This window comes from Barbus barbus (assembly GCF_936440315.1).
Source record: "Barbus barbus genome assembly, chromosome: 15".
In the NCBI taxonomy this organism is placed as follows: Eukaryota; Metazoa; Chordata; class Actinopteri; order Cypriniformes; family Cyprinidae; genus Barbus; species Barbus barbus.
The window spans coordinates 14,594,842-14,620,924 of NC_136743.1; the positions used below are offsets into that span (position 1 = coordinate 14,594,842).

Sequence of the window (26,083 nt, forward strand, 5' to 3'; positions counted from 1 at the left end):
CCACCAGAGCAGCTGTTGGCCTATTGATGTCTTTAAATGGCAGTGAGATGTAACAACAAAACATATGGTCAACGTACAATCACTGCATTACAAAACTAAAAGATTTTAATGTTTTAATAACAGACAGAAAATCGGGCATTAGCAAAAGCACTTGGATTCTCCCACAGCAGCATCAAATTAAACTTTATTAACACTATGAGCTGGTTTGAAAATAAGATGATTTGTCCAAATAAAATGGTTTAAAACAACAAAAACTATACTAAAAATGTATTTGTCTCTAGAGACTTACAGAACTGCTTCAGTAATTTATTAAGTGTGTTCAGTATGTCTTTTTGATGGAATGTGACAATGCGTTTTTCAGCCAGAAAGTTGTTGGCTCTGTGCTGTCTTTCACTCACTCAGCGGTTCCAAACAAAAACTCAAAATATTAAAATTTTATCACCCTGTCTCAAATTGCTTGGTAATTAAAATTTTTTAACGAAGAAAATAAGGAAAAGGTTGAAAAGTCTTAAAAATGTGCACATGTGCTGAATGGAGAAAACAGTGCAAGGCCTCTTTGGCAAAAAATAATAAAGCCTACACTCTGCCCACTTGTATTGTTATTTCCAAAAACATTAAAATAACAGCACTGCTGTGCCGATCGTGCCATCAAGACAGTCCTCAGCTGAAAAACAGGGAACGTCAAAATTAATCATCAATCTAAACCCACCACATGTGTGCAAGAAGGATGATCGTTCTACACCAAATAAGCCAAATCACGATCTTCAGGTGAATCACTAAAAATATTAACGGCACACTGGATTCAGCACTGAAACCATAAAAAAAAAAAAAAAAGAGCCTGTATCAAAGACAATGATATTTTATGAAACTCATTAGGTACATATGATAGACCTATTGTAGAAAACAGCTAGTTACTTATACCATACACACATATATATACTGTATATAGTCATTATAAAAGGTAATTTAGCCACTACTTAAAAACATTATATACAGTACTTACTTATACAGCACAAAAGAAAGAGAAAACAAATTTGCCTGATGTTTGTTTGCTGCTTTGCATTTCATTAATGAAAGGGTGCAATTCTCCAGGTTAAAGATCAAATACAACATAAGCATATAAATAAAACACTGACAAAGGAGAAAGAAAATCCATTAGTGAATGTAAAAATAAAACAAAAATGATGTTACTGCATCTGTTAAAACGTTTTTACTAACCTAAACGGGATTTTAAATTACAGATCGAATAAGAGTATTACAGTAGAATGAACTGAGAGAGATTAATCATATAAAACTTTTATTTTGAACTGAAGAACAAGTTCAAGTTACAACATATCAGTAAGCAAATTCTGTTCCCAAAAAGAGATGATTTTAAACTGTACCATTGACATAGTCCATAACAGGAAACTTTTCAGTTTTTAAACAATGATATACAATACTAATGAACACTTAAACAATGCAAGGGAGAAAAGACCAGATGTATTTATAATGTAACTGCATGCCTGTTAAAAGATGACTGTTATAAAGAACAAATCATACCGTCCAAAATCAATTAACTACAGCAAAGATGAGTTTCTGTGAGGCACCTAAACTTGGCATTACATGCTAAAGAATGCAAACAAAAAAGGGGAAAGACTATGATCTGACAAATATGAGCAGCTAATATAGCTTATTAGATTATCTCCACAGAAGGGTAAGATCATATGTATGGTGAGAGGACATCATTTGGCATATTGTTTAGTACATTTTCCCTTTGAATGAGATGATGACATAACAATGGCTGGTACGACAAAAGTTGTGTGTTCAAAAAAAGGGGCGAGGAGGAATGTAATCTACGCATTCACAAACGTGCGACCATTATTAAGGCTTCTATACTCTGTGCATTTTTGCCAAGAACCTCTAAACGCCCTAAAAAATAGCTGGAGTTGTGTGCTGATATTTCATAGTGTGGGATATGAAGAAAAATACTGGACTGTCTTTGACTGTAACAAAAATGAAATGCTACAGTACTACGAGAACATGCGTAAAATGCTCCAACATTGAGATCCAAACACTCTAACGACATTCTGGCACTTCAACTCTTCACAAACAACTGAATTATCTACTCTACCAGACCGACAAACATCATCATTATTCCTTTCAGAATATGTGTAATTGAATGGTAACAGAACTGTTGAAATGTTTGCAAAACCTGCTTCGTTATGTCTTCCAAAAAGTGCAAGTAGCAACCGAGTCAGGATTTACTGCATTCAGTAGTGCTTCTCCTGCAGGTAATCTTTCATTTTGTTCGGTAAAGGCAATTTCTGGATCAGATCTATCCGCGTGTACTGGCGGATAACAAAGCGGCACAAGTACTGAAGTGAGCGCACTTGCATAAACCTCGAAACGGGATTGGTCAGTCTAACGGGGTAGGTGACGGACCCCGGCAAGCGAGATCTGGAATAGCAGAACGCTCCGTTCTCTGAATCCTTGACCGAATTATCAATGAGATCCACGATTGACAAGTGGCCTTCGATGTCAGGTTGCTCGTAGAAGCTGAAACTGCCGTTCGAGTGCTCGATTCGCGTGTGCAGAGTTTTACCCTGTGAGCGAAAGCTCAAGCTTAGAAGATATCGATCATCGGAGCTGTCGCGGACTAAAAAAGAACCGTCTGGAAGATTCGTCAGCTTTTCTTCAGCCTCCCATCTTGTAATGGGACCCCAATACCAACCCTGCTTAGCTAGTTTCTTCAGTTCAGCCGTGAGACTAGTAACCACCATGGGTCCACTGTTCTGCACGGCATCGTAGAGCCGCTGCACCCCTGGAGCTGAGTTGGGGTCAAAGTTGAGATGGTGCATGACTCTCTCTGCAACCTGAGCATGTGTACCACCAAACCCAGAGAAGCTTCTCTGGAGATAACTATCGGGCAACGGAGGTAGCAAGGGGGAAAGTGGGGCTTCCAGTCTGGAGCCCTGCAGCAAGACATTTGCAGTATTTAAAAAGAGCTGGTTCACCGATGACGACTCCATGAAGATGTCTGGTGACAGGAGGTCCTGGTCAATAGGTTCCTCCTCTGCATGAAGAGATCTGCATCCCTCTGACTGCGGAACGACGTCCATGGGTGTAGTGCCATCTAAGCAAAAAGAGCGCGAACCTTCGTCGTCAGGAAAGAGTCCATCGTCTAAAGGCATTGTGTATTGAATATAATCCTGAGCTGTGAGACCAATGACTACAGGCACATGTTCATCCATTTCAAGGTGCAAATCACCATTCTGAGCGCCAGAATGATGGTCTGGCACACATCTGGTGAGTTTCAACGAATCGCTAGATTCTTTGAACTCTCTCTGGAGGTCTAGGAAGTCTTGGCGCACACCGTTGAGAGCCGGACTTGGATCTGAGGAGTTCATTAATGCCTTAACGTCCATTTTGATGCACGTCTCCTCCGAGTTCACTGGTCTGAGAGGCCACGGGGTGGGACTGTAATGATGACTATGGACGGATGTGGAGCGGGAGGAACGCTGGGATTTTATGTCACTTAGAGTAATGGGTGCCGAAGAAGAAGAGAAGGTGTCATCATCTATAGAGCATACAGATGGAGAACCACCCTTGACCTTTGGTTTCTGTTTTGCTGAGAGTCTCCTTTTCAAGGTACCCATGAGACCCTCGCTCTTAGATCTGACTTTGGGTCTTTTTTCATCCTCGTTATCCAGGTCACTACTGACGAGATCTTTACTGTAGCATCCTCCAAACAGAGAGTCTTCAGCGGAGAAACTGTCTGACAGGTCCGGCTGTGATGCGGCAAGTTCATTCTCTTCTTTACCTTTTATATTAAATGACTTTCTTATTGTTTTCAGACTGATCTTCTTCATTCTGAAAGAACCCCCTTAATGATTTGAAGGGGGATTATGAGTGATGTTCTTGGGATGAGGGAGATGATTGTGAACACTTACACATAGCTGATCACATACGACCCACGACTGCCATACCTACAAAACAGAAAAAGACATTAATTGACTAAAAATACAAAGTAATCATATATATATATATATATATATATATATATATAAAATTTCATTACATTCAGGATAAAACAACAATCGCAACTCATGTTTCTTTCGCAATTTAAGACAGAAAATTCAGTGAAAGGTTTTCACCATTTTATACACCTTCTTTCCTTGACTAACTCATAAGTGGTTTGACAAATATTCTGTGAAGTGTCTCAATTTGTCATAAAAGCTAGAGACTGAAAAGATCCCCCTTTTAAGACCAATTCTTGACAAGGTAATAATTAAATGATTATTAGGCTACATTCAATGATTGGTCTAAATGGTCCAATGTATTAGTCCTTGTTTTGGGTAATGTCTGATTGTTACATTACAATTTTTTAGGAAATTAATAGAAAGGAAGCATTCATTCGATCAAAACGGACAGTGAAGACCATATTAATGTTACAAAATATTTTTATCTAAAATACATGCTATTGTTTTGAACTTTCTATTCAAAGAATCCTGGAAAAAAAAAACTGTAAAAAATATTAAGACGTGCAAACATAACATGCACAAATAAATCACACACAATAGGTCCAGCAACATGAACCAATAAAGTAAACAGGGTTTTAAGAGATAGGACTCATGTTGATTTTAAAAGTTATTTGTTCAATAAACAGTACAGACTCACCAGATTAAATCCAAAATAATTAAAAACCATATTGCATATTTAACATAAACACATGGTAGCAAATACCACTTCTCTAGGAAAATGTATAGGGTAATCAAGGCTGACATTCGCGTGTGCTATGTATTTCAAAATAATGACATTATTATATTGCAGTAGGTTAAATAGTTATGTCTGATTGTTGTCTGTCATGTCCAGTGCGCGTTATGAATTCATCAGATAATAACAGATATACAATATGAATCTGCTATTCTATAAACAAGTTATACAGTTCAAAGTTCAAAACACTCCTTGAATTCATAAAAATGAGCGTGCTAACGTTTTAAGAGCAGTTAGCACTCATGCTAACCTGTACAGGCCTTGTATATTAAACATCACTTCTGTCTAATGCTACAATGCTAACCATCAATATTCACATACAAATATTAACTATACATTACCTGCCGTGGCTTGAATACACTGTCAACTAACAGCAGTTTTCATATCAGTGTCCGCAGAGCTATGAAATCACATTAGGAGACATTATTACTTCACGGCTAGCTGATACCTGCACTTACAAAAACAGCGCAGAAACGAGCTCAATTTCTACAGAGACGAGGAATAATGGCCACTTTATGACCGCGTTTTGCAATAAAGTGACACCGTACGCTGTGGACGTTTTGAATTGTGCCTATTTTCGGCGTTTGAAACTTTTCTCTAGCCAGCTGCCGTTTTTCCCTGTCCTGTCTCTTTTCTCTGCCCTCTTTGTTTGCTGTTGCATCATGGGAGTGAATGTGAAGGAGGGGAGGAGATCACTGAGTACCACTGACTGTCTGCTTTAGCACCAGAAGCCGCATATTATTGAAATAATAGGCTTTTACTTGATTTATTTTATATTCATGACAGGTCCGTTATCACGTGTTTTACAGCCTATTTTGACATGTTAATTTTTTTTGTAATTTTATATACTTCCAGTTCCTATAATTCCAATTTCTGTTGGCCAACACAATCATATTTTTGTGATGTCACCTTGTACTTTAGTGGTTTATTACTGTTGTACTGATTAAGTCTCTCTAAAAAGTTTAAATATCACTTAAATACCAACCTTTAGCCTAGTTCCTCTGGCAAGTTACACTTGTTACATATATATATATAACATGCACAAAAGGTCACTGAAGTGTCTTTTTTTTCTGGACAATATTGGTGGTAATATTTTTTTTCTTTAAATGAGACTTAATGACTAAACATATACATTTTTTTTTTTAAATATATTTTCACTGGCATATAATGTGACAGCTGTCCTCTATTAATTTAAGTCATGATTACAGAAGAGTGCAACTGGTTAATATGTTTCATTAAGGGGATTCATTTTTTTTTTTTTTACTTCATATTTCCTAATATAACAAATTACTTTGTATTAGTTTTTGTGCTTTGAAATAATAATAATAAAAATATATATAATTCTATGAAGTAAAAGCAACAGTAAAAGCAAAAGTCTATACTTTTGCAAGGTTATGCCTTGATTCTGAAGTAATAAAGAAAAAATATTTTGTTTTTACATATTTAATAATAATTTGATTTAATAATATACATTACTTGTACTTGTGTGATACTATTATAATCATAACTGGAGAGCTGTCTATTGTTAATTGTTTAATTGTCTATTGTTTGTTTACATTTTTTGGTCATCTTTTTGGTGTGTGGTGCTGTAGAGGTTCAAGTGCTGTATGCGTGTATTTATTTGTTTGTTCATTTGCACTAATTTCAAACAGTGCAAGTACACTGAACAAAATTATAAACGCAACACTTTTGTTTTTGCCCCATTTTTCATGAGCTGAACTCAAAGATCTAAGACTTTTTCTATGTACACAAAAGGCCTATTTCTCTCAAATATTGTTCACAAATCTGTGTTAGTGAGCACTTCTCCTTTGCCGAGATAATCAATCCACCTCACAGGTGTGGCATATCAAGATGCTGATTAGACAGCATCATTATTGCGCAGGTGTGCCTTATGCTGGCCACAATAAAAGGCCACTCTAAAATGTGCAGTTTTACTGTATTGGGGGGGTCCGAAAACCAGTCAGTATCTGGTGTGACCACCATTTTCCTCACGCAGTGCAACACATTTCTTTCTCATACAGTTGACCACTCCTCTTCAAAGGCTGTGCGAAGTTGCTGGATATTGGCAGGAACTGGAACACGCTATCGTATACGCCGATCCAAAGCATCCCAAACATGCTCAATGGGTGACATGTCCGGTGAGTATGCTGGCCATGCAAGAATTGGGATGTTTTCAGCTTCCAGGAATTGTCTACAGATCCTTGCAACATGGGGCCGTGCATTATCATGCTGCAACATGAGGTGATGGTCGTGGATAGATGGCACAACAATGGGCCTCAGGATCTCGTCACGGTATCTCTGTGCATTCAAAATGCCATCAATAAAATGCATCTGTGTTCGTTGTCCATAACATACGCCTGCCCATACCATAACCCCACCACCACCATAGGCCACTCGATCTACAACATTGACATCAGCAAACCGCTCACCCACACAACGCCATACATGCTGTTTGCCATCTGCCCTGTACAGTGAAAACTGGGATTCATCTGTGAAGAGAACACCTCTCCAAAGTGCCAGAATTCTCTGAAACGCCTTTGGAGATGGCTTATGGTAGAGAAATGAACATTCAATTCACGGGCAATAGCTCTGGTGGACATTCCTGCAGTCAGCATGCCAGTTGCACGCTCCCTCAAAACTTGCAACATCTGTGGCATTGTGCTGTGTGATAAAACTGCACATTTTAGAGTGGCCTTTTATTGTGGCCAGCCTAAGGCACACCTGTAATAATCATGCTGTCTAATCAGCATCTTGATATGCCACACCTGTGAGGTGGATTGATTATCACGGCAAAGGAGAAGTGCTCACTAACACAGATTTAGACAGATTTGTGAACAATATTTGAGAGAAATAGGCCTTTTGTGTACATAGAAAAAGTCTTAGATCTTTGAGTTCAGCGCAATAAAAATGGTGCAAAAACAAAAGTGTTGCATTTATAATTTTGTTCAGTGTATATTCAGGTTTAATTTTATTTTATTAACAATATATTTAAGCCAAACTCTGTTCCCAAGAAAATATTTTGAGGATTTTTATGTATCCTCAATACACTCATACTTCTTTGAAGAGACCTTGGAAAAGCAAACCAATCTGCTCACAAGAAAAATGCAAACCCTCCTGCACTTTTGTTGTGCTTTTGCACATCAGACTTTTAGTTGATTAAAGTGTGGTCTAATTAGTGTCAGTGATATTTCAAAGAGGGCACCTATGCATGCCAAGGCCAGGCTAATTGATGTCATACTCTTTCTCTGTGTTGTTTTTTCCACCCCGTTTAACTGACAGAGCTGTGGGCTGTTGTGGTCAGGTGTACTGAAAGCTACAACAAGGAGACAGATACTCTGCAGAGGGATAATTACCATCAGGAACAAGGGTTAACCAAGCACCTCTTTCACAGACAACACAATGTATTCTGCTTTCACTGCAATGCATTTTACAGCAAATACTTAGGAGAGTAAGCTTTAGTCAAATTTTATTTTGTATTATTGTGAAGTGAAGTGAAGTGACATTCAGCCAAGTATGGTGACCCATACTCGGAATTCGTGCTCTGCATTTAACCCATCCAACGTGCACACACACACAGCAGTGAACACACACACACCGTGAACACACACCCGGAGCAGTGGGCAGCCATTTTATGCTGCAGCACCCGGGGAGCAGTTGGGGGTTCGGTGCCTTGCTCAAGGGCACCTCAGTCTTGGTATTGAGGGTGGAGAGAGCGCTGGACATTCACTCCCCCCACCTACAATTCCTGCCGGTCGGAGACTCGAACCCGCAACCTTTGGATTACAAGGCCGACTCTCTAACCAATAGGCCACGACTTCCCGTGTTATTATTATTTATGTAATAAATCCTTCTACTCTTTTACCCTCAGAATTTTCATATGCAAAATTAGGTTTGAATACAAATGACAAACACTTCCGTATTTTTATCATCTACTCAGTGAAGTTTAATTTTCCCTTATTAAATAAAGTGATGTAATCTGTAAACAAACACAGTTTGGGTATGAGTATTAGACCTACGTTATGTTGTCTGCATGTCTCTCCAGTGGTTTTGAACAGTGACGTGACAAAACCCGCCACGACAGCTCGCATTACTTTCCCTTGATAGCATAAACTGCCTTGAGACTCAATGTCATCTGACATGTTTTCATGCCTCGATTGGCAGCGAGGCCAGATGGAAAACATGAGGAAGAGTGATTGACATGCTCACGAGGGTCGGAGGTCATATTAAGCAGTCATGACGGGCCATCCTTTACCGGAGACGTTTAACAGGTGCACGCAGAGGGCAGGCGAGCAGCAGGACAATGAGTTTGATTGGGGGCGATGGAGCCCAGTGTGAGGGTACGTGTGATGACTCAACCAACAGGCTGTTCTCATTCACTGCTGAAGTCTTCCCGTGTGATGGAGTGATGTGAATGATGGATCACAAATCAGGGCTGATTGTCGACATAAGGCTTTATTTCGTCCTTCAACAGAGAGAGCTGACCTGAATCTCCTTTACAGCTCAATCTGTTAACATCGGAGGAAAAGAGATTTGTCTCCACTTTGAGGCACTAAAATATTAGATTCCTTTACGTCGTTTGGAGATAAAAATGTCTGTGGATTGATGAAAATATTAATGATAAAGGGAAATGTTAATGATAAATCGTAAATGAGACTAGTGCTCATAAAAATACACTGGAAATCAATAAAGTGATGTGCCTGTAAAAGTCAGAACAAACTAATTGCTTAACGTAATAAACTGCCCACTTTAGATGATATTTTGGTGCCCAAATAGCCTATTTGGTTGATTGGTTCTCTTCAAGTGGTTTGACATTGTTGCTTTAACAGTATGTTGAAGAGCTGAAGCACAATTCAAATAATAGGACTGAGAGTTGTTAGTGTGTGCCACAACTATTGTCATTTGATTCAACATCAGCGACTAAAAAAAAAAAAAAAAAATACAATACAAGAAGTCTTTACTATCAAACAAAGCGGTATGAATTGTAAGCACATGGAAAGTGCTCTTAGCTGGTTTATTTAAGAGTGCCTCATGCAAGTCATTCTTTGATATTCCACTTGGCCTGCGAGTGAAAATAATGCTGCAATTAAGATTTCCCATATACAGTATGTCATAATTGTGAGGTATATAGTCATATTGTGAGATCTAAAGTCACAATCTTGAGACATAAAGTCACATTGTGCGATATAAACACATAGTTGTGAGAAATGTGGTGAAGCATTACATCACTCAAAATCACTGTTTAATCTCTCTATTGTTGACTTTTCTGATTGATTTCTTGCTTTCTACTTAATCTGCAAGTGGAAATAATGCTGAAATTAAGATTTCAGTGGTACCTCTCATTATCTCCACCAGACGCCAATAGTATCTCAATCGCCTCCTACAGCTTATTTTATTCATACCAACAGAACGCTTTAGGCTAAAGTTGAAAGTAACTAACATCAGCAGGAATGGACAAGCTTCATTTTCATAGCTTCCTGTACCAGTTCCAGGGTTTGTTTGTTGTTTTGCCTCCCTTGTGTATCCGTTTCCTCCTGACTGGCACTGTTACCCTGGGGCCTGTCTGTTCATGATATTAAAATATCTAGGGAAAGGGGGATGCTGCCATCAAGAGGTGTGATAGCATCTCCGTGGAGGAATTAAATATTTAAGCTGCATAGGAATATGGTGTTATGCACTGCTGCGAGACCGAAAAGCTTTTGCAAACTGCACAGTTTTATGCAAAGAATGTGCAACGTTTGTGCTAATGCAAACTGAACTGAATGTACAAAACTATGTAACAAAATAGTCAACCAGTAGGCCTATCACACAGTCAGTACTTTTCAGACATAACCTCACTGTAAAGTAACAATGAAAAACTGACTAGTCCTTTTTTACTGAATTTATTTCTAAATAAGGAAATCAGGTTTAATTTTATGGAGAATATACATCGATTTAAGAAACATGTTAGGGTAATGTTTGTTGATGATTCCTACTGACTTCCATATTATAGAAAAGAATACTATGGAATCTTAATATCTTATTTTGTGTTCAGCAGAAGAAAGAAATAACTTGAGGGTGAGTAACTGATTTTTTCATTTTTGGGTGATCTATCCCTTTAAGACTTTAATTGCTCATTTAATATCTACTTAGGACATTAATGCAACATATCATGAAAGTATGACAAAATGAGTGACAGTAACTAATAGTATTTGAGACCTTTATGGGCTATGCCATGTTTAAATAAGACATCCAGAGGAAGTGTGCTGAGGTCACAACTGCTGAAACTGGCATTAGTTCAGGTAGTTACAGGCAGGAAAACATGTCAATCACCACTGAGTGCCTCATGCCAGACATGTTTCCCCCAGGGGTTTAATAGGCACACTGATGCATTGCCATCCACAAATGCAAAAATCAGGTTGCGAGTAAATAATCACAAGTCACGTGATTATTTTGGCTGTTTTTAATGGGTTGTTTGTATATGCCAACCTCAAGATTTTTAATATCTTCAGTGGCTGGCCTAGAATTGATTTACCTAATGTTATATAATGAACTAAGTGAACTTGCACAAATGAGACACTGCATCTCTATGCTTGAGAGACATGGAAAGCGGGAGAAAATGAGACTTCAATCAATATGCTTTCTTGTTGGAAATTGTTTGGAAATGCACTTGTGAACGAAAATGCATCAAAATGTAAGCAAAAATATAATCAGCACCCACAATGAATATATTTTGGAACAGAACAAGTAGCTCAGCTGCTCATCTGAGGTGCCACAGTGGGTCTATAAGTCCATAGGCAGCCAGTCTGTTGAAATGGGATTTATTTTCTTTCTGCTTAGCTTAACCCCACTGGTTCCCTGTGGTCTACGCACACAGTTCTGCTGCATTTGCTCTTTCTTTGATTATCAGGAAGAAAGCAGTATATATTGTGCCAAACTTCCCTGAAGCGAGACGAAATTTGGCTTCTTCCATACAGACCTGCTTTGACTATGCCCCCAGTGCCCACTTATAAAGGGCTCCCTTGTTATCGGAGACTTGATGAGACTAAATTTAAAAGGTTGAAAACAGGGCAAAAAAGAACATAATCTTTTGTCTAGTGTATACGTAGACTTGAAAAATCGAGCACTTTCATTTGTGGAACAGGCATGAGTGAATTCAGAGCAGGTTATGACTGTTCTCTTTGGCTTTATAATATGAAACTTCGAAAACATACTGCAATACACAGCAGTAAGATACCTTCTTTTCCAGAAGTGATGTGTAAGTTTGAGCATTTCAGTTTTATTGCTTGTGGGATTCAAATGGAATATTTCCAGACCACCCAGGGGATCCTGCTTACCAGGACGTTTTCTTTTGATAATGACTCATCACATCTGCAGAATAATACGAATTTTGTGCTTAAGGCTAATCGAAATGAAAATTGCAATAACAACTGGAGGAAAATGTGGCAATAGAGTCCAGTAGAGGGCAGTGTTGCTTTTAAACAGCTGGTGGAAAATGAACTAATGCATCCATATGCTCAACCACACTCACAGCCCATCAGCCATTCGTTTCTGCTCCTTAACTGTTTGGTGAAAATTTAACAAATAATATTAATAAATGAAATGCACAGGTCGTTTGTCCTCACCTTCTCACATTTGTCATGTGTTTGCAGATGGAGCGTGAACACATTCATGTTGGATTGACTTGATGGGGAAAAAATCTGAGAACTAATGACACAAACACAATGTATTAAAAAGACATAAATACATAAAATTAACTGTCAACTGTCAAGTAAATATTTTTTCAGGTAATATTTACTGTAATTGCTTTGGCTGCATACTTTTACAATGTAAAAAATATCATTTTAACTAGGCTAATATATTTAATTTTGAAAACAACATGGTGACTTTATAAAATCAGGCTGCTTATCAAATCATCTTTCAAATGCATTAATGTAAATATGAACACACAAGTATTGCACTACAACAGAGATGGCACTCACATGTTGTCCTGAACACTTGGAGGAATAGATCAGGCAGGGGATACAATAATTTAGCATGAAACTGATTTTACTGGCTGTATAAACAGGCGTTCATGTTGGTTGCATGCCATTTTTTGATGCGTTGGCTGCCTTACCTCCATCAGATCAAAACAAAGCTGCTATTTTACACTCACCTGCTGTCCACAATGGTTTATGTGTGAACGTGAGAAAAAAAGAGGTGAAATCAGATACTTCCTCCAAACAGAAAAAAGGTCAGAGATGACGTGAACAGTGAGAGCAAGCCCCTCTCCTCACTGTATCATTAAGCAGCCCAGTTCTATAAGCAGCACCTCTCGCTGTTTACCCTTGGCAAAAAAAAAACCCCAGCACCCACATAAACACCACGACTTGGATGAAATCATGTCATCGCAGTGTACACACTGCACAGTGCACTTATGTATGTCCTGCGCAGTCAGCATTCAAAGTCACAGGGCATATATTTCAAGACAGATCAACACATCCACATCAAATCATTTATGTCTTCTGAAATGGTTAGATAAACTTCTGGTGTAGAATAACTGATAGTGTGGTTTGAAATGCTTCGTGTTCTTGTTTTGCCAGTGGTTTGAGACCACATTAATTCAAAACCTATGTGAGAAACCTACTGTATGCCAGTGATTTTATAAGCAGTTTGAATTGTTTTTCCTAATGAAAAGGATATTGGGGAAGTCTGTTTCTGCCTCAGAGTAAAAAATTAGAAGTTTAAAATGAGAAAGTCACATTGTGAGATATAAATTCATAATTGTCTAATTCAAAGTCGCACATGTGGGATATAGATTCATAATTGTCAGATATAAATTCACATGTGGGATATAGATTCATAACTGAAGATATAGTCACATTGTGAGATATGAAGTCACATCAAGATAAAGTTATAATTATGAGATCTGAAGTCATATTTTAAGATATAAAATCACAATCGTGAGATTTAAAGTCACATTGAGATAAAGTTATTATTATGAGATATGAAGTCATATTTTGTAATTAGGAGATATGAAGTCACATTTAAAGATATAAAATCACAATTGTGAGATTTAAAGTCACATTAAGATAAAGTCATAATTATAAGATATAAAGTCATTGTAAGATATAGTCATAATTAGGAATTTTAAAGTCACAATTGTGACATATGATTCTGAAGTCACAGTTTTGAATTATAAAGACACAATTGTTAAGTATAGTCACAATTTTGAGATATAAATTCATAATTGAGAGATAATTGAAGTCACAACTGTGAAATATAAAGTCATACAGTCACATGGTGCGATATCAGGTCAAAGTCACAAGAAACAGTTAGGATTGAATTAGTTTAAAGCTGTAGATCATGTAAATGTTTGCATAGTTGATAATTGTAAGAACAGTACTGAAAAAGTCATATATAATCAATGCATGAATTATGACAAAATATTGAATAACCATATCAAATAAAAAATCATACAAATCAAGTACATCAAAATGACCCACTGAAGCATCCAACCCAAACAAACCACTCTCTTTTGGTTTGCTTCACATTAGCTGACAAAAACGAACCCTCTGTCGTGATTTCAAGACACGGTCTGTACTCCCAATGAAGCAAAATATACATTTTAGTGAAATTTATAAATATTACGATGGAAATAGTAGGCTCGGTTGTGTGCATTCTGCTCAGGTCAGCGACAGGAGGGCACCGAGGGCTCGAGCCAAACGTTAGCATGCCGATTTTAGCCATGGCGGAAAATTTTCCTCAGGTTCTTCGAGGACATACAGTGGAGGTACAGGGGAGTGGGCAGAAAGCTCTTTGCTTTTACGACTGCTGTGTGAACATAGGGAAAACTTGCACAACCACCACACTGGCACAACCTCAGTGTGTGTGGGATCTTGACAAATACACCTTAGAACACCTTAGCCAATTTCGCAACCGGGAGGGTGAAACGCAAAAGATTTAGGGTACTGAGAAACGGGAGACTTGGCAAACAAACCTCTAAGGTGAAGTGGTGCAAGTGGTGTGGCCTCAGTTTGAAAGATTTTCAGAAGAATTCCGTCTTTGTGTATAAATGACAAAACTATGTAATCCTAAAAACCCATACCTACCACCCATCAGAAAGGACATCAACATCTGCAACAAGCATTTTGGAATCATAATGTATCTCAGATCAAGTTACAACAGTTTTCCTGTAATTCTGTCCCATACAAGCCCATGCACAATGTCTTATTTTCAGAAATACACTTACATGTAGAGAATGAAAACATCTGGAACCAGATATGACACTTCTGTGGGCTGTGAGCTGGATATTTATGTATATAAGCACGGTTAAAAATATTCCATTATCATTATACAAACCAGCAATGCAAAGAAAAGCAAGTTCCTGCTGTATGTTAGAATAATACTCATTAAAATCTGCTGTGGCTGTGAGCTCGCACATGGCCTCTGCAAGCCCTTATGTGAAGGTACTTATTGTCGACCACATGCACATCATACGTCCACTCAAGCGAGCGGCTTCTGAGGAATTCATATGAATGTGTGAGTCATCTCTAGAAACTGGCTTGCAATGACCAGGCTGTGGATATCAAAAATGGATTGGTTGCAAATAGACATCCTTACTATTCAGTGCTGTGGTCATCTCTCTCTGGACCACTGGATCGCAGGTCTGTTCTGAAAGGATTGTGGACAGCAGGGAAAATCCCATGCTAAATACGAATAATAAAAATGCAACTGTCATGCATATTTAAGATATGGAAGGCATATCTTATATCATATCTAAAAGCTGTGCAATGTAAAGAAACTAGAGAAATAGGCAGATGCAATCATGGGCAGGTTGCATGACATGTCTTCATCCTTGAAAACCAAGAACAAAATTACACAAGGTCAATTAAAATTCTACCCAGGCTTGGATAAATGTGGTTTGTGAGAACCACAATGTGTTTTCCACTGTGATTTATTAGCTGCTGAGAGTATGACACAATTCAAATTACACTTTGTGCCATAAACAATTTCAGTACTCTATCAGGTAGTCAGCAGATCAAAAGAAAGAAACAGAAACCTATAGATATCCATTTTTATGTACGAAGACACATTTAACTGTGCGAAACATATCACTGACATTTTCTAGACAACATGTTGTGACAATAGTTTTTGAAACATAGTATATTAGAGTAATGTAACAATGTAATGCAACATTTTCAATTTAAATTTTATTTTGCAGCACTATTCAAAATTTTAACTTTGTGATGTTAAAAACTAGGGTCATCAATGGAATAAAATAATCTTAATTAATCTCATGGTTTCTGACTAATATTTAAATTTAATTTAAATTTATATAAAATGAAAGATTTCAAATATTAACAATTTTAAATAGTAGATATTTCAATTAATAACAATCAAATATTTCCTAAATATCCCTAACATGTCCTAAATGTATGGCAATGAACCACATTACTAGGAAAAATGCAACTATTATGGAATGCTCGTAACGCTTGGTGGCATACTGATCATAATTAATTTTGACCGCAATATGAACCACAGAGATTTTTCATTACAGTTTATAGGATCCAGCCAATAGTCTGTTGGGTGCAAATATAAAATATAAAGTCGCACTGTTTTCAGACATTGGATCTACACCACGTCTGCCACACTGGCTTGTGAATTTTGACAGAGCTCTGATGCATGCCTCTTCTCTCTGGAGACCATCATATACATCTGCTCCTGGGAAGTTTCGCCACAACACAGCTTCCATCTCCTGGTAACTGTGATCAAACAAACTGATAACTATTGTTCAGAAGGCTTGCATCAAAGTGTGGGTTCACAAAAGATGGGTAGCTACAGTGTGTAAAATTTATTGCAGTTTGTTTTACAAAAGCTGACAAACAGAAACAAGGTGTTAGCTTATGCTATAGTTAGCATTTGTGACCCCACATGAGAGATATTTCACTGTGAATCTGTTTTTTATGTTTTCAGTCACAAATAATTTTGTAGAGGTGTGCTATCAGCCATCATGACATTATTCTACCATCAGTCGTCTTCAATAACAGGGGGTAACTTGCTGTTCATATGACACAATACGGTGGCCCAGTAGTGCACAATACGACAAAATCTCCACAACACAATGGAAACAAGCCGCAACACAATGAAATTAGCACAACATAACAAAATTAGCACACAACAGAAACAAGCCACAGCATAGCAAAATTAGCACAACACAATGAAAACATGCCACCACACAGCAAAATTAACACAACACAATGGCAACAAGCTGCAACACAACGAAAACAAGCCACGACACAAAGAAATTAGCACAACACAATGAAAACATGCCACCACACAGCAAAATTAACACAACACAATGGCAACAAGCTGCAACACAACGAAAACAAGCCACGACACAAAGAAATTAGCACAACACAATGAAAACATGCCACCACACAGCAAAATTAACACAACACAATGGCAACAAGCTGCAACACAACGAAAACAAGCCACGACACAAAGAAATTAGCACAACACAATGAAAACATGCCACCACACAGCAAAATTAACACAACACAATGGCAACAAGCTGCAACACAACGAAAACAAGCCACGACACAAAGAAATTAGCACAACACAATGGAAACAAGCCACAGCAGAACAGCCACAACACAACAAAATTAGCACAACACACTGGAAACTAGCTGCAACACAAAGAAATTAACACAACACAACAGAAATAAGCCACAGCACAGTGAAATTAGCACAACAAAACAGAAACAAGCCACAACACAGCGAAATTAACATAACACAATGAAATCAGCACAACATAATGGAAACAAGTTTCAACACACACAAAAAATTATCACAAAACAGTGGAAACATAAAATATAAAATTATATTCAAAAGTTTGGGGTTGTGAGATTTTTTAAATGTTTTTGGAAGAGGTCTCTTATTCTCACCAATGCTGCATTTATTAAAACTGTAAAATTCTGAAATATTATTGCAATTTAAAATTACTGTTTTCTATTTTAATATATTTTAAAATGTAATTTATTCCTGTAATGGGGAAAGCTGTTTTTTTTAGCAAACCATGATACACTTTTTCAGAATTCTTTGCTGAATAGAAAACTCAAAAGAACAGAATTCATTTGAAATATAAATTTATTTTTAACATAAATGTATTATGTTACTTTTTATCAGTTTAATGCTTCCTTGCTGAACAAGAGTATTATTATTATAATTATAATTATTTCTATTATTTTGTTACAAATATCTCTCTCTCTATGTATATACAATATCTTACTGACAGTAGTGACAGTAATTTCTCCATGAGTAAAACTTTCTACACATTTAGGTTTTTCAAAAATTCTGCATTTGATGGCTATATGAACAAGGCAGAAACATACTTGTGATAAACTGCAAGGGGTTGTGAGCCTGGAGGCAATGATCTTGGGAGAGCCTGAGAGGGCAGACAGGAAATGAGAGAGGTCAAGGTGAGTGACAGAGAGCTCACTACTACCACTCAACCACATCTGTGCCTGACATGGAGGAAATACACTCCAGGAAGTGAGATTAAAATCATCACACACACCAGCATGCACACAATGTCCTTCTTTGTCTGTGGTGCCTGTGCACCGCCAGCAGAAGTTGAGTGTTTTCACATGAGGCACGTTGGGTTTTCATTCTTCAAGAAATCCTTCCAGAGTCTCGAATTTGAAATAACCTCACAGCTGTGTTTAACAATCACAGACATTCAAAACTGATACATCAAAACTGGACATTGTGATGGGACATTAAATATTTCAATATACTTGGTCTGCACTCAAGATGTTCATAGTCACAGTCATGAGAGGATGGTATAGTAATATTTGTAACAGATGAATTATGAGTCTAAATATCTTTATTTTAGATTGCATGAAAATAAATAACACAAAAATGTGTCTCCACTGCTCCTTTTGTGGTACATTTTTCAAATTCTTCTAAAGCAATAATGATTTCCTGGCCTGCCAGGTTGTTACAGTATCAAATTCTGAACATATGCAGCATAATATACTGTAAAGCGCAATACACCAATGAGCAGCTTCTTAACACTGATATAAAAATATGTTTACAAAAATATAAACTGTAATATATGGCCTTTTCTACACATTCGACATATTCAGACATTAACACTTTTGTGTTTGCATGCACAATTGCCTATTTTGTTATTTTAAGGAATGCTTTATATCTTTATGTGCTTAAAATAACAAATATATACGTTTTGTAAAAACATACAAAATTTATGTAATGGATAAAATTCACTATATTTACAACACATATATACATGACATGTACACGCAGAGAAAAAAAATCATGGAGACTTTGTTTTCTCAGGGCCAGATGGTGTCAAAGTCAATGCCTTTTTTTCCTGTTGAGGAGATTTTTCGTGACAGCACTGGCCTAAAATCCATCCCAGAAAGACCAGCAAACCAAATGCGTGGTAATTACTGGCTGTTATGTTACCAAGAGCTCTATTTCCTTGCATCTGTCCTTGGACGATGGTTTCAAATGACCGCAAACACTCGGAACGCTTTGCCTCCTGAGGGATTCTGTAGGCTAAATGGAAGAATAATGGCCAATATTAATCCCGAACCAGCAGGATAGAAACATATATGATTTAAATGCTAGTATAATTCATTAATCACCCTTCAGATACTCATGATACCCTCAAAATGCTATGTAATGAAACAAAACAAAACCAGACTGTGTAGGTGGTCTGGTTTTATTTTGCAGAGGAGAAGCAGAGTTTATAAGATTACCGTTCAGCCACCCACTAAATAAAATGATTACCTCATCCAACCAAGCTCATATGGAGGGATATTAGATAGTTAGTCTGAAGACAAGCTGAAGCCAAGAAGGAAAGATCAGCTACAGCAGTAGTAGCTCAAAAGCTGACTCAACACACTCAGTACCTCTCTGAGGTGATGCCATTCTGGTAGGAGCTCTTGTACTGCTTCCTCTTGTCCACAGGCATTACGTCCAGATAACCCCCTGAGTCACTTCGAATCACCCCTGCGTGGATAGCTGCCCTGCATATACTGGAATTCTGCTCAGTGTGACACAATAAGGAAAGATGGCTCATTTTCTACTGCAGTGGTAACAGAACAGTGACTTCCTAATAGATGCAATAGAGCGACCCAGAGGAACATATTATTGTCCTTTTATGAGACTTATGTTTAAGTATAATCCTCATTTCTGACGATTCTCCTAAAGTTCATTAGGGGAACAAAAAGATCATTTTTGGCATATAATAATAGTATAGAGCTATAAATAATAATATGGATAGTTTGAGTTAAATTAAGTTGAAAAATACAAAGTAAATCTCAGCAGTAAATCTAGTGAGAAAATCATGGGCTAATTTAAATTTTTGGTAAAGCTATCCCTTTAAATGGCATTAAGACTTACATCTGAATAATAGCGGGTTCCGATCACTCGGGCATTGCTGTCATACAAGCAATTACGAGGACAATACAACCTGAAAAAAAGCATCTTGTTAGCTGTTGTGCTATTAATGACAAATTTACTGCATAGTATTTTGTGCAATCCATCAAGATTATTTTACCTGGGACAGTGCCGGACTGGTTTCTTGAAAGGGCAAAATTGTGCCACTGTAGTTTCACAATTAACTGCTTTCACTGGAAGTCATAAAACATTTATTACATTTATTTTCTAAAACTGAAAGTTTATCTCATTCAAAATAATGACATGTGCACTTACCTGGAACATTTGATACGGTGAAGGCATTGGCACTCTGATTTTTCCTGAGGAATAACATGGAAAATGTGAGAACATTGTTGAACCCACATCCAGCAGCATGAAACGTATGGGTTCTGTGACTTACGCCAGTGTCTGAACTTCATTTCTGAAAGACTTTGAGAATCGTTGCCTTCTGCCCACCCTTGTGACATCCAGCCAGCCTCCATCATCATCTATTATTCCAGCATGCAAGCCGCTACCACAGATGCTGGATTGCTGGAAAAACAGCAACATTAATTAGAGAGACCCTGAGCTGACCACAATCCATCCAAAATTAGATATAGCATTTAAATACGTAAATGGAAAAAATAAATTCAATTGTAAATCTGTGCGATGCCACATTGATATAAATAAAATGCAAAGCGAATGCATTTACTTACCATGTCATAATGACCTGATCCAATTACTTTTCCAGAGTTGTACAAGCAGCCTGGTGGGCATTCGTACCTGATTAAAGATTTACCAGACATGAAATTATTCATAGTAGAATGGCCAAATCACATATGTTTGTTTGTCCACCCATTTTACCTGTTACAAGTAGTTCCTTTGCACTGATCACGTAATCTAGTATCACATGCTACTTGCTGAGCTGCAAAAAATAATAGTAGATGTCAATATATAAACACAGGAGTGCTGTTTTTTTCTAAATTTAAGAGAACATACATACAGTATCTATGCAAACATACTGTATCTGATGGCACCCAGTAAAGACTTTACAGCCCTGTCCATTTAAGTCAACCAATTTATCTTGAGTCAGCCAGTGAAGTTATCTTACACATCTGGGAAGTACTGATGACTTCGTTCCTCTCAATGTTCTCGTTGGGTGAAGGTGTTGGGGTCTCATCTCTGTAGTGGGTGTCGTGGCTTCGAACTGGTTCGGGTTCTGGTTCAATATAGTTATTTTCCTCTGTCTCAGGGGTGTAATTATAATGACTGCCATCATCTGAAGAGAGCACAATTTAATTACATTTTTCAAATGATTCAGGACCTACAGCCTTCACATGTTAGCTAAATGTTGTTTTCCTATCTAGTTTAGGGATGTCAAACATATTTTAATCAACTTAACTGTGTAATACGTCATAATAATGAATCAAATTTGTCATCTCAGTATTTGGTCTATATACTATGGTTTAGTACCTTTATAGCAGAGATTGTTTCTGCAACCGCCGCCATAGCTGGGTGGGCAGGCAGAGCAAGGGGTCCCGTGCTTGTATGGCGCATGTCCCCACCAGTTACCTCTGTGAAAAGGATTCCACATGACAAAAGCTAATAACAGTGCTTTATTAGAATTATATCATACTGCATATGACAAAAAAAGCTTAACATTCTTACGGGGGAGAGTAATTGCAGACCAGGTACACAGCTTTGGCCCAGATCATCCCCCATACATTCATGTTATAGCACACATTGATGGCACAGCCAATTTTGTTGGTTGTGGCCCAAACCAGCTGTGAAAAAAAACATAATATTGCTATTACTATATAACACATCTCAACTGATTGCTTGTATCATCGCAAAATGTAAATAGTTAAAACGTGAATGTGGTTTTACTTGTGTGTAATGCGTGCAGACGGGTCCAGAGCATTTGTAGGGGCAGTGAGGGTTACACTCTTGTGGATAGGGGTAGCTGAAATCTCTCACCTCATCATACCAGGCTTGGACATGAAATGTCGGAGGTCTGTCTCTAAAGACAATCATATTTAAAGCAAACAGTTAGTGCACTGTATAAGAACTCATTGAGATGCAATTGTTATTTAATGTGACATCAATATTGTTTTTATGCATTTGTAATACAGCACCTGCCCCAGTGAGCTCCCAGGTTCTGGCCAATCCGGGTCAGCAGGTGAGACGGTCCATGTTCCCACAGACAAGTGTGTGCCCAGTGCTCAGCACTCCTCTCCAGTTCAGTGTCCCACACCTGTCACAGCGAAGAGCCACAAGCTATATTGTATATGCAGCAGAATACGGTTATCAGTCCTGTATTTGCGTGCATAATAAGCTCACACACAATTTGGCGACAACCACCTTCTTATCAAACTCAAACCTGACAATGTCATACCTGTGCGTGTCTTGTGTGTAAAAGATCCAGACTAGCTCAACCATAAATGAAAATTTTGTCATCATTTACTCACCCTCATGTAATTCTTTCTTCATAAAATATATTTTGTCCATGCAATAGAAGTCAGTGGTCGCCAACAACTGTTTCGTTATGAATATTCTTCAAAATATCTTCTTTTGTGTTCAGCAGAAGAAAGGAAGTAATACAGGTTTGGACATGAGGGTGAATAAATTACAGAATTTTCATTTTTGGGTGAACTATCCTTTTAAAACACAAAAGCAAATATTTTAAAGGGCAAAAGCATGTCAGAAAAAATATATATTCTGATAACATTTTATGGCAAATTGTTGAACCTGGTTCTGCCTACAGTATGTACGTCAATGCATGGTTATTCTGTCCAGTAGACTGATATAAATCTACAAGTGGGCCAGTTAGAGTTAAAAACCATAAAGAATTTCTGTTTCACTAACTTGGGACAAAACAAAGACATATTAAAACTGCCATTAGTGTAAATTCTACTGGTTTAAAGTGTATTGTATGAAAGAATAAGCAGTGTACTGTTCTGCACAGGGTTCTGATTATTTCTATAGAGAGCATCTTAATTTAAAATTACATATGCATAGTTTGCTGCCCTGTGCTAATCTGTTCCATATGTGCAGAGCTGGCACATTCCATTCCATCAGTCCTCAACAAATACTATTCCTCAACCACCTTGATAACTCTGATCTTTTATCCTGCACAATATATCACCTGAAAAATATAAGATTGTTACTGTTTACAATGATGTTAATGCAAGCTGTATTAATTATGTTATGTCGTCAACATGTACTTAAAATGTTTAGCATAAATGTGAATGTAATATTGGTCTTTCAGGTGCATAAAATTGCAGCAAGCTTTCTGCATCTGAGCAGAACGTGCATAGAGATGCAAAGCCCGCTGGCCTTTTATGTGGCCTTTGAGACCTGTCTTGACATTGTTTATTTGTTGCGATGCCTAATTTGCTGTTACAGCGACCATCTGGGTGCATTCCAAGGAAGATATGCATCCTCTGTGACTCCCTCTACTTCCCTTTTAGAGTAATTTCCCAGAGGACTGTGTAGCATGGAGGTAGCTAATGTCTCCTCCCCTACCTGCGCCCCACACAAAGACACATTCTGTTAAACAGGGCTCTGGGATTTGACAGATTTAACATTGAATTGTTCAGAGTCCCAGAGGGCCACAGATGTTATCAACTCAAAAGTAATTGTCTCAGAAGAATGTTTTGAAACTCTTCTCTTACAGCTGATTGCAAGCGTCAGTAATATAAAATGATCCATGTGCAGTGCTGAGAAATGCATGATGTATTTTAGGATTAAAGAAGAACTACTGTGTTGTACACTGGACCTAAGAGCTAAAATAAAAGGATGGTCTCTGTTGATTTAGAGTGTTATATACTTTTCTATTCTTTGATGTCTGAGTCAATATTTGCCATCATTGTTGCCAACTGCAATGCAGTGGGACGAAGCAGCAGCTTGGTTCTAAGAAGTATCAGGTCATATTTGGCCAGAAAATAATGAGAGGTCTGGCTGAGCGCCACATACAGTAGGTGAGCCACAGAATGTGGGAAGGAGAAGCTGCATTTTGGCCTCCCTGATGGACCTGATGAACTGTTTGTTGTAGACCACAAACTTGACTGTAGTTTAATGTGTTCTAATGCATTTGTGCAAAGTGCGGTTATGGTGTGGTACCCAATACCGGTTGGCAGAGCCATGTGAAACATTTATAAGCCCCCTCATGACCCCACCAATTTATAAATAGCCTTTTAACTCATCATTCAGCGGGAAAGTTGTACTTTAGCATATTTTAAAGGTTTTCACATTTTAAAATATATTTTACTGATTCTTTCCTCGCTTCTTGCTTATTTCAAGTAGGGATGCACAGTATATTGGTTCCATGTCAGTTATTGGACAATATCAGAGAATTTTAAATTTATTTGAAATATTGCATATTTAATTTTACATTTCCATTTTTTTTGCAGTTAGATTACTCGTGCTGTCATCTAACGCTTAATGAATTATACTAACCTTACGAAATCGCAAATCTTTTTTTATAAAGCTAAATTAATTTACTTCGACAAATAATGTACTATTTTAATATTGGTCATGACATATAAAAAATGTATCATGTCATTTAAATTGTCATGACAATTTATTTTTATTCACTATTTGGCAGGTAAAACTAAGACTGACCCTTGAATTTTGTTTGACATTGTGCAGAAAATATATTTTTGTTCATGCTTTGATAATAAGTTAGGAGCATGATTCAGTAGAATTGTGACTGAGGTAGAATCATGTGATCTTACCATGTACTCCATATTTGAGGCAGGGGGGTACACTTGACCCCTCAGCTTATTATGTAGGTCAAGAATCAGTTGCATATCGCTCTGTGAAATTGCTCTTTTGCCCCTTGACTTGGATTGCCACCACACCTCATCCTTATCCATGTATTTTTCCAGGATGGCTTCTAAGTGGGTGGCATTGGGAATCACCATGGAAACCACAGTTTGGACAGTCACAAGCAGCACAAACCCACTAAATAAATCTTCATGTCCACACTTCATGTTTCCACAGCTGTCAGTTACAAAATCCAAAGTGGTCTGTTCTCTGCCTGTGAAATAATTTTTAATCAGATTAAAATAAGTTTAATGCACACAAATGTATACTTAGCCTATATACATATTTATACAGAATTTTTACATAATGATGATTTGTGTGCATTTGCATGGATGCTCATTTCACACAAGCCTGACTGAAAAGTGCAGTTTCAGCATTTTTACAACCGAGCTGATTGTTTCTCACTTGTTAAAGACTTGTGTAAGCCTTTTGCCACACACATGCAACATTTCATACGGTCGTGTCCTGCATTAAAACTGACCACACAAGCCTTTGAAGTCTATAGCATCTTTAGTTATATGAGTAACCCTAATGCTACCTTTAAATAAATTAGTATTAACTTTTCTAGAGTTTTCTACTATCAATTCATATGATATATTTTAAAATATGTTAAGTGTTATTTATAATGAAAGCATTTTAAGCAGCATTTTACCTTTTGCCGTTCCGCGCGTGGATGTTTATCTCCGGTGTTCCTGAAAGAATTATTCGCTGCTGTTTTGTATTTCAAATACATGTGTCCACCTGCTTTGATCTGCTTTAAGTTTCTTTATGAATGAGTCACCATGAGTCATTGCGCGGCAAAATAATGTACTTTCAAATGTTTCAAATTGTGAGGCTGCTTTTCTCATTTATAGTGTACTTTTAAGCCACGCCCACACGCACATCGACACACCCACAGCACAGAAGCATATATACCGGTGAAAATATAGCCTACGCATAAATACTGCTGCATTAGCCTGTGCTTCTGCTCTGCATATCTAGTCAAAGATTTCTGCTATTTTTATTTGTGTGCGTGTGGTAGGTAGACCTCCTACAAAGATGGCAAAATCTTTCATTTCTGACCTTGTGGCGACATTTTTGGTCCCCAATGAGTAAATCTTTA

The 26,083-nt window shown here is 37.5% G+C and overlaps 2 protein-coding genes across 2 annotated transcripts; both read right to left on the bottom strand.

Moving 5' to 3' along the window:
- Window positions 1-844: 844 nt before the first annotated feature.
- LOC306880735 (suppressor of cytokine signaling 6-like) lies at window positions 845-5,422 on the bottom strand. Its single transcript, XM_079434471.1, has 2 exons — window positions 5,094-5,422; window positions 845-3,965 (listed from the first exon to the last, which is right to left on the bottom strand). The coding sequence occupies exon 2, from the start codon at window positions 3,846-3,848 to the stop codon at window positions 2,250-2,252; it is 1,599 nt and encodes a 532-aa protein (XP_079290597.1). The 5' UTR covers window positions 3,849-3,965; window positions 5,094-5,422; the 3' UTR covers window positions 845-2,249.
- Window positions 5,423-18,579: 13,157 nt separating this feature from the next.
- LOC306881954 (cysteine-rich secretory protein LCCL domain-containing 1-like) lies at window positions 18,580-25,840 on the bottom strand. Its single transcript, XM_079436349.1, has 15 exons — window positions 25,634-25,840; window positions 24,891-25,195; window positions 22,290-22,408; window positions 22,042-22,174; window positions 21,823-21,938; window positions 21,628-21,728; window positions 21,266-21,433; window positions 21,019-21,079; window positions 20,871-20,937; window positions 20,576-20,706; window positions 20,452-20,495; window positions 20,297-20,369; window positions 20,140-20,209; window positions 19,647-19,780; window positions 18,580-19,290 (listed from the first exon to the last, which is right to left on the bottom strand). Exons 2-15 carry the CDS (start codon window positions 25,146-25,148, stop codon window positions 19,239-19,241), a joined length of 1,527 nt encoding a protein of 508 aa, XP_079292475.1. The 5' UTR covers window positions 25,149-25,195; window positions 25,634-25,840; the 3' UTR covers window positions 18,580-19,238.
- Window positions 25,841-26,083: the final 243 nt, after the last annotated feature.

Bases quoted from the DNA above. Each gene is read 5' to 3' on its own strand.
- LOC306880735 (XM_079434471.1), bottom strand. From the start codon at position 3,848: ATGAAGAAGATCAGTCTGAAAACAATAAGAAAGTCATTTAATATAAAA.
- LOC306881954 (XM_079436349.1), bottom strand. From the start codon at position 25,148: ATGAAGTGTGGACATGAAGATTTATTTAGTGGGTTTGTGCTGCTTGTG. The intron at 22,175-22,289 runs GTGCTGTATTAC...GATTGTCTTTAG, and splicing joins CTGGGAGCTCACTGGGGCAG to AGACAGACCTCCGACATTTC. The intron at 20,210-20,296 runs GTAAAATAATCT...GCTTTTTTTCAG, and splicing joins CCAGTCCGGCACTGTCCCAG to GTTGTATTGTCCTCGTAATT.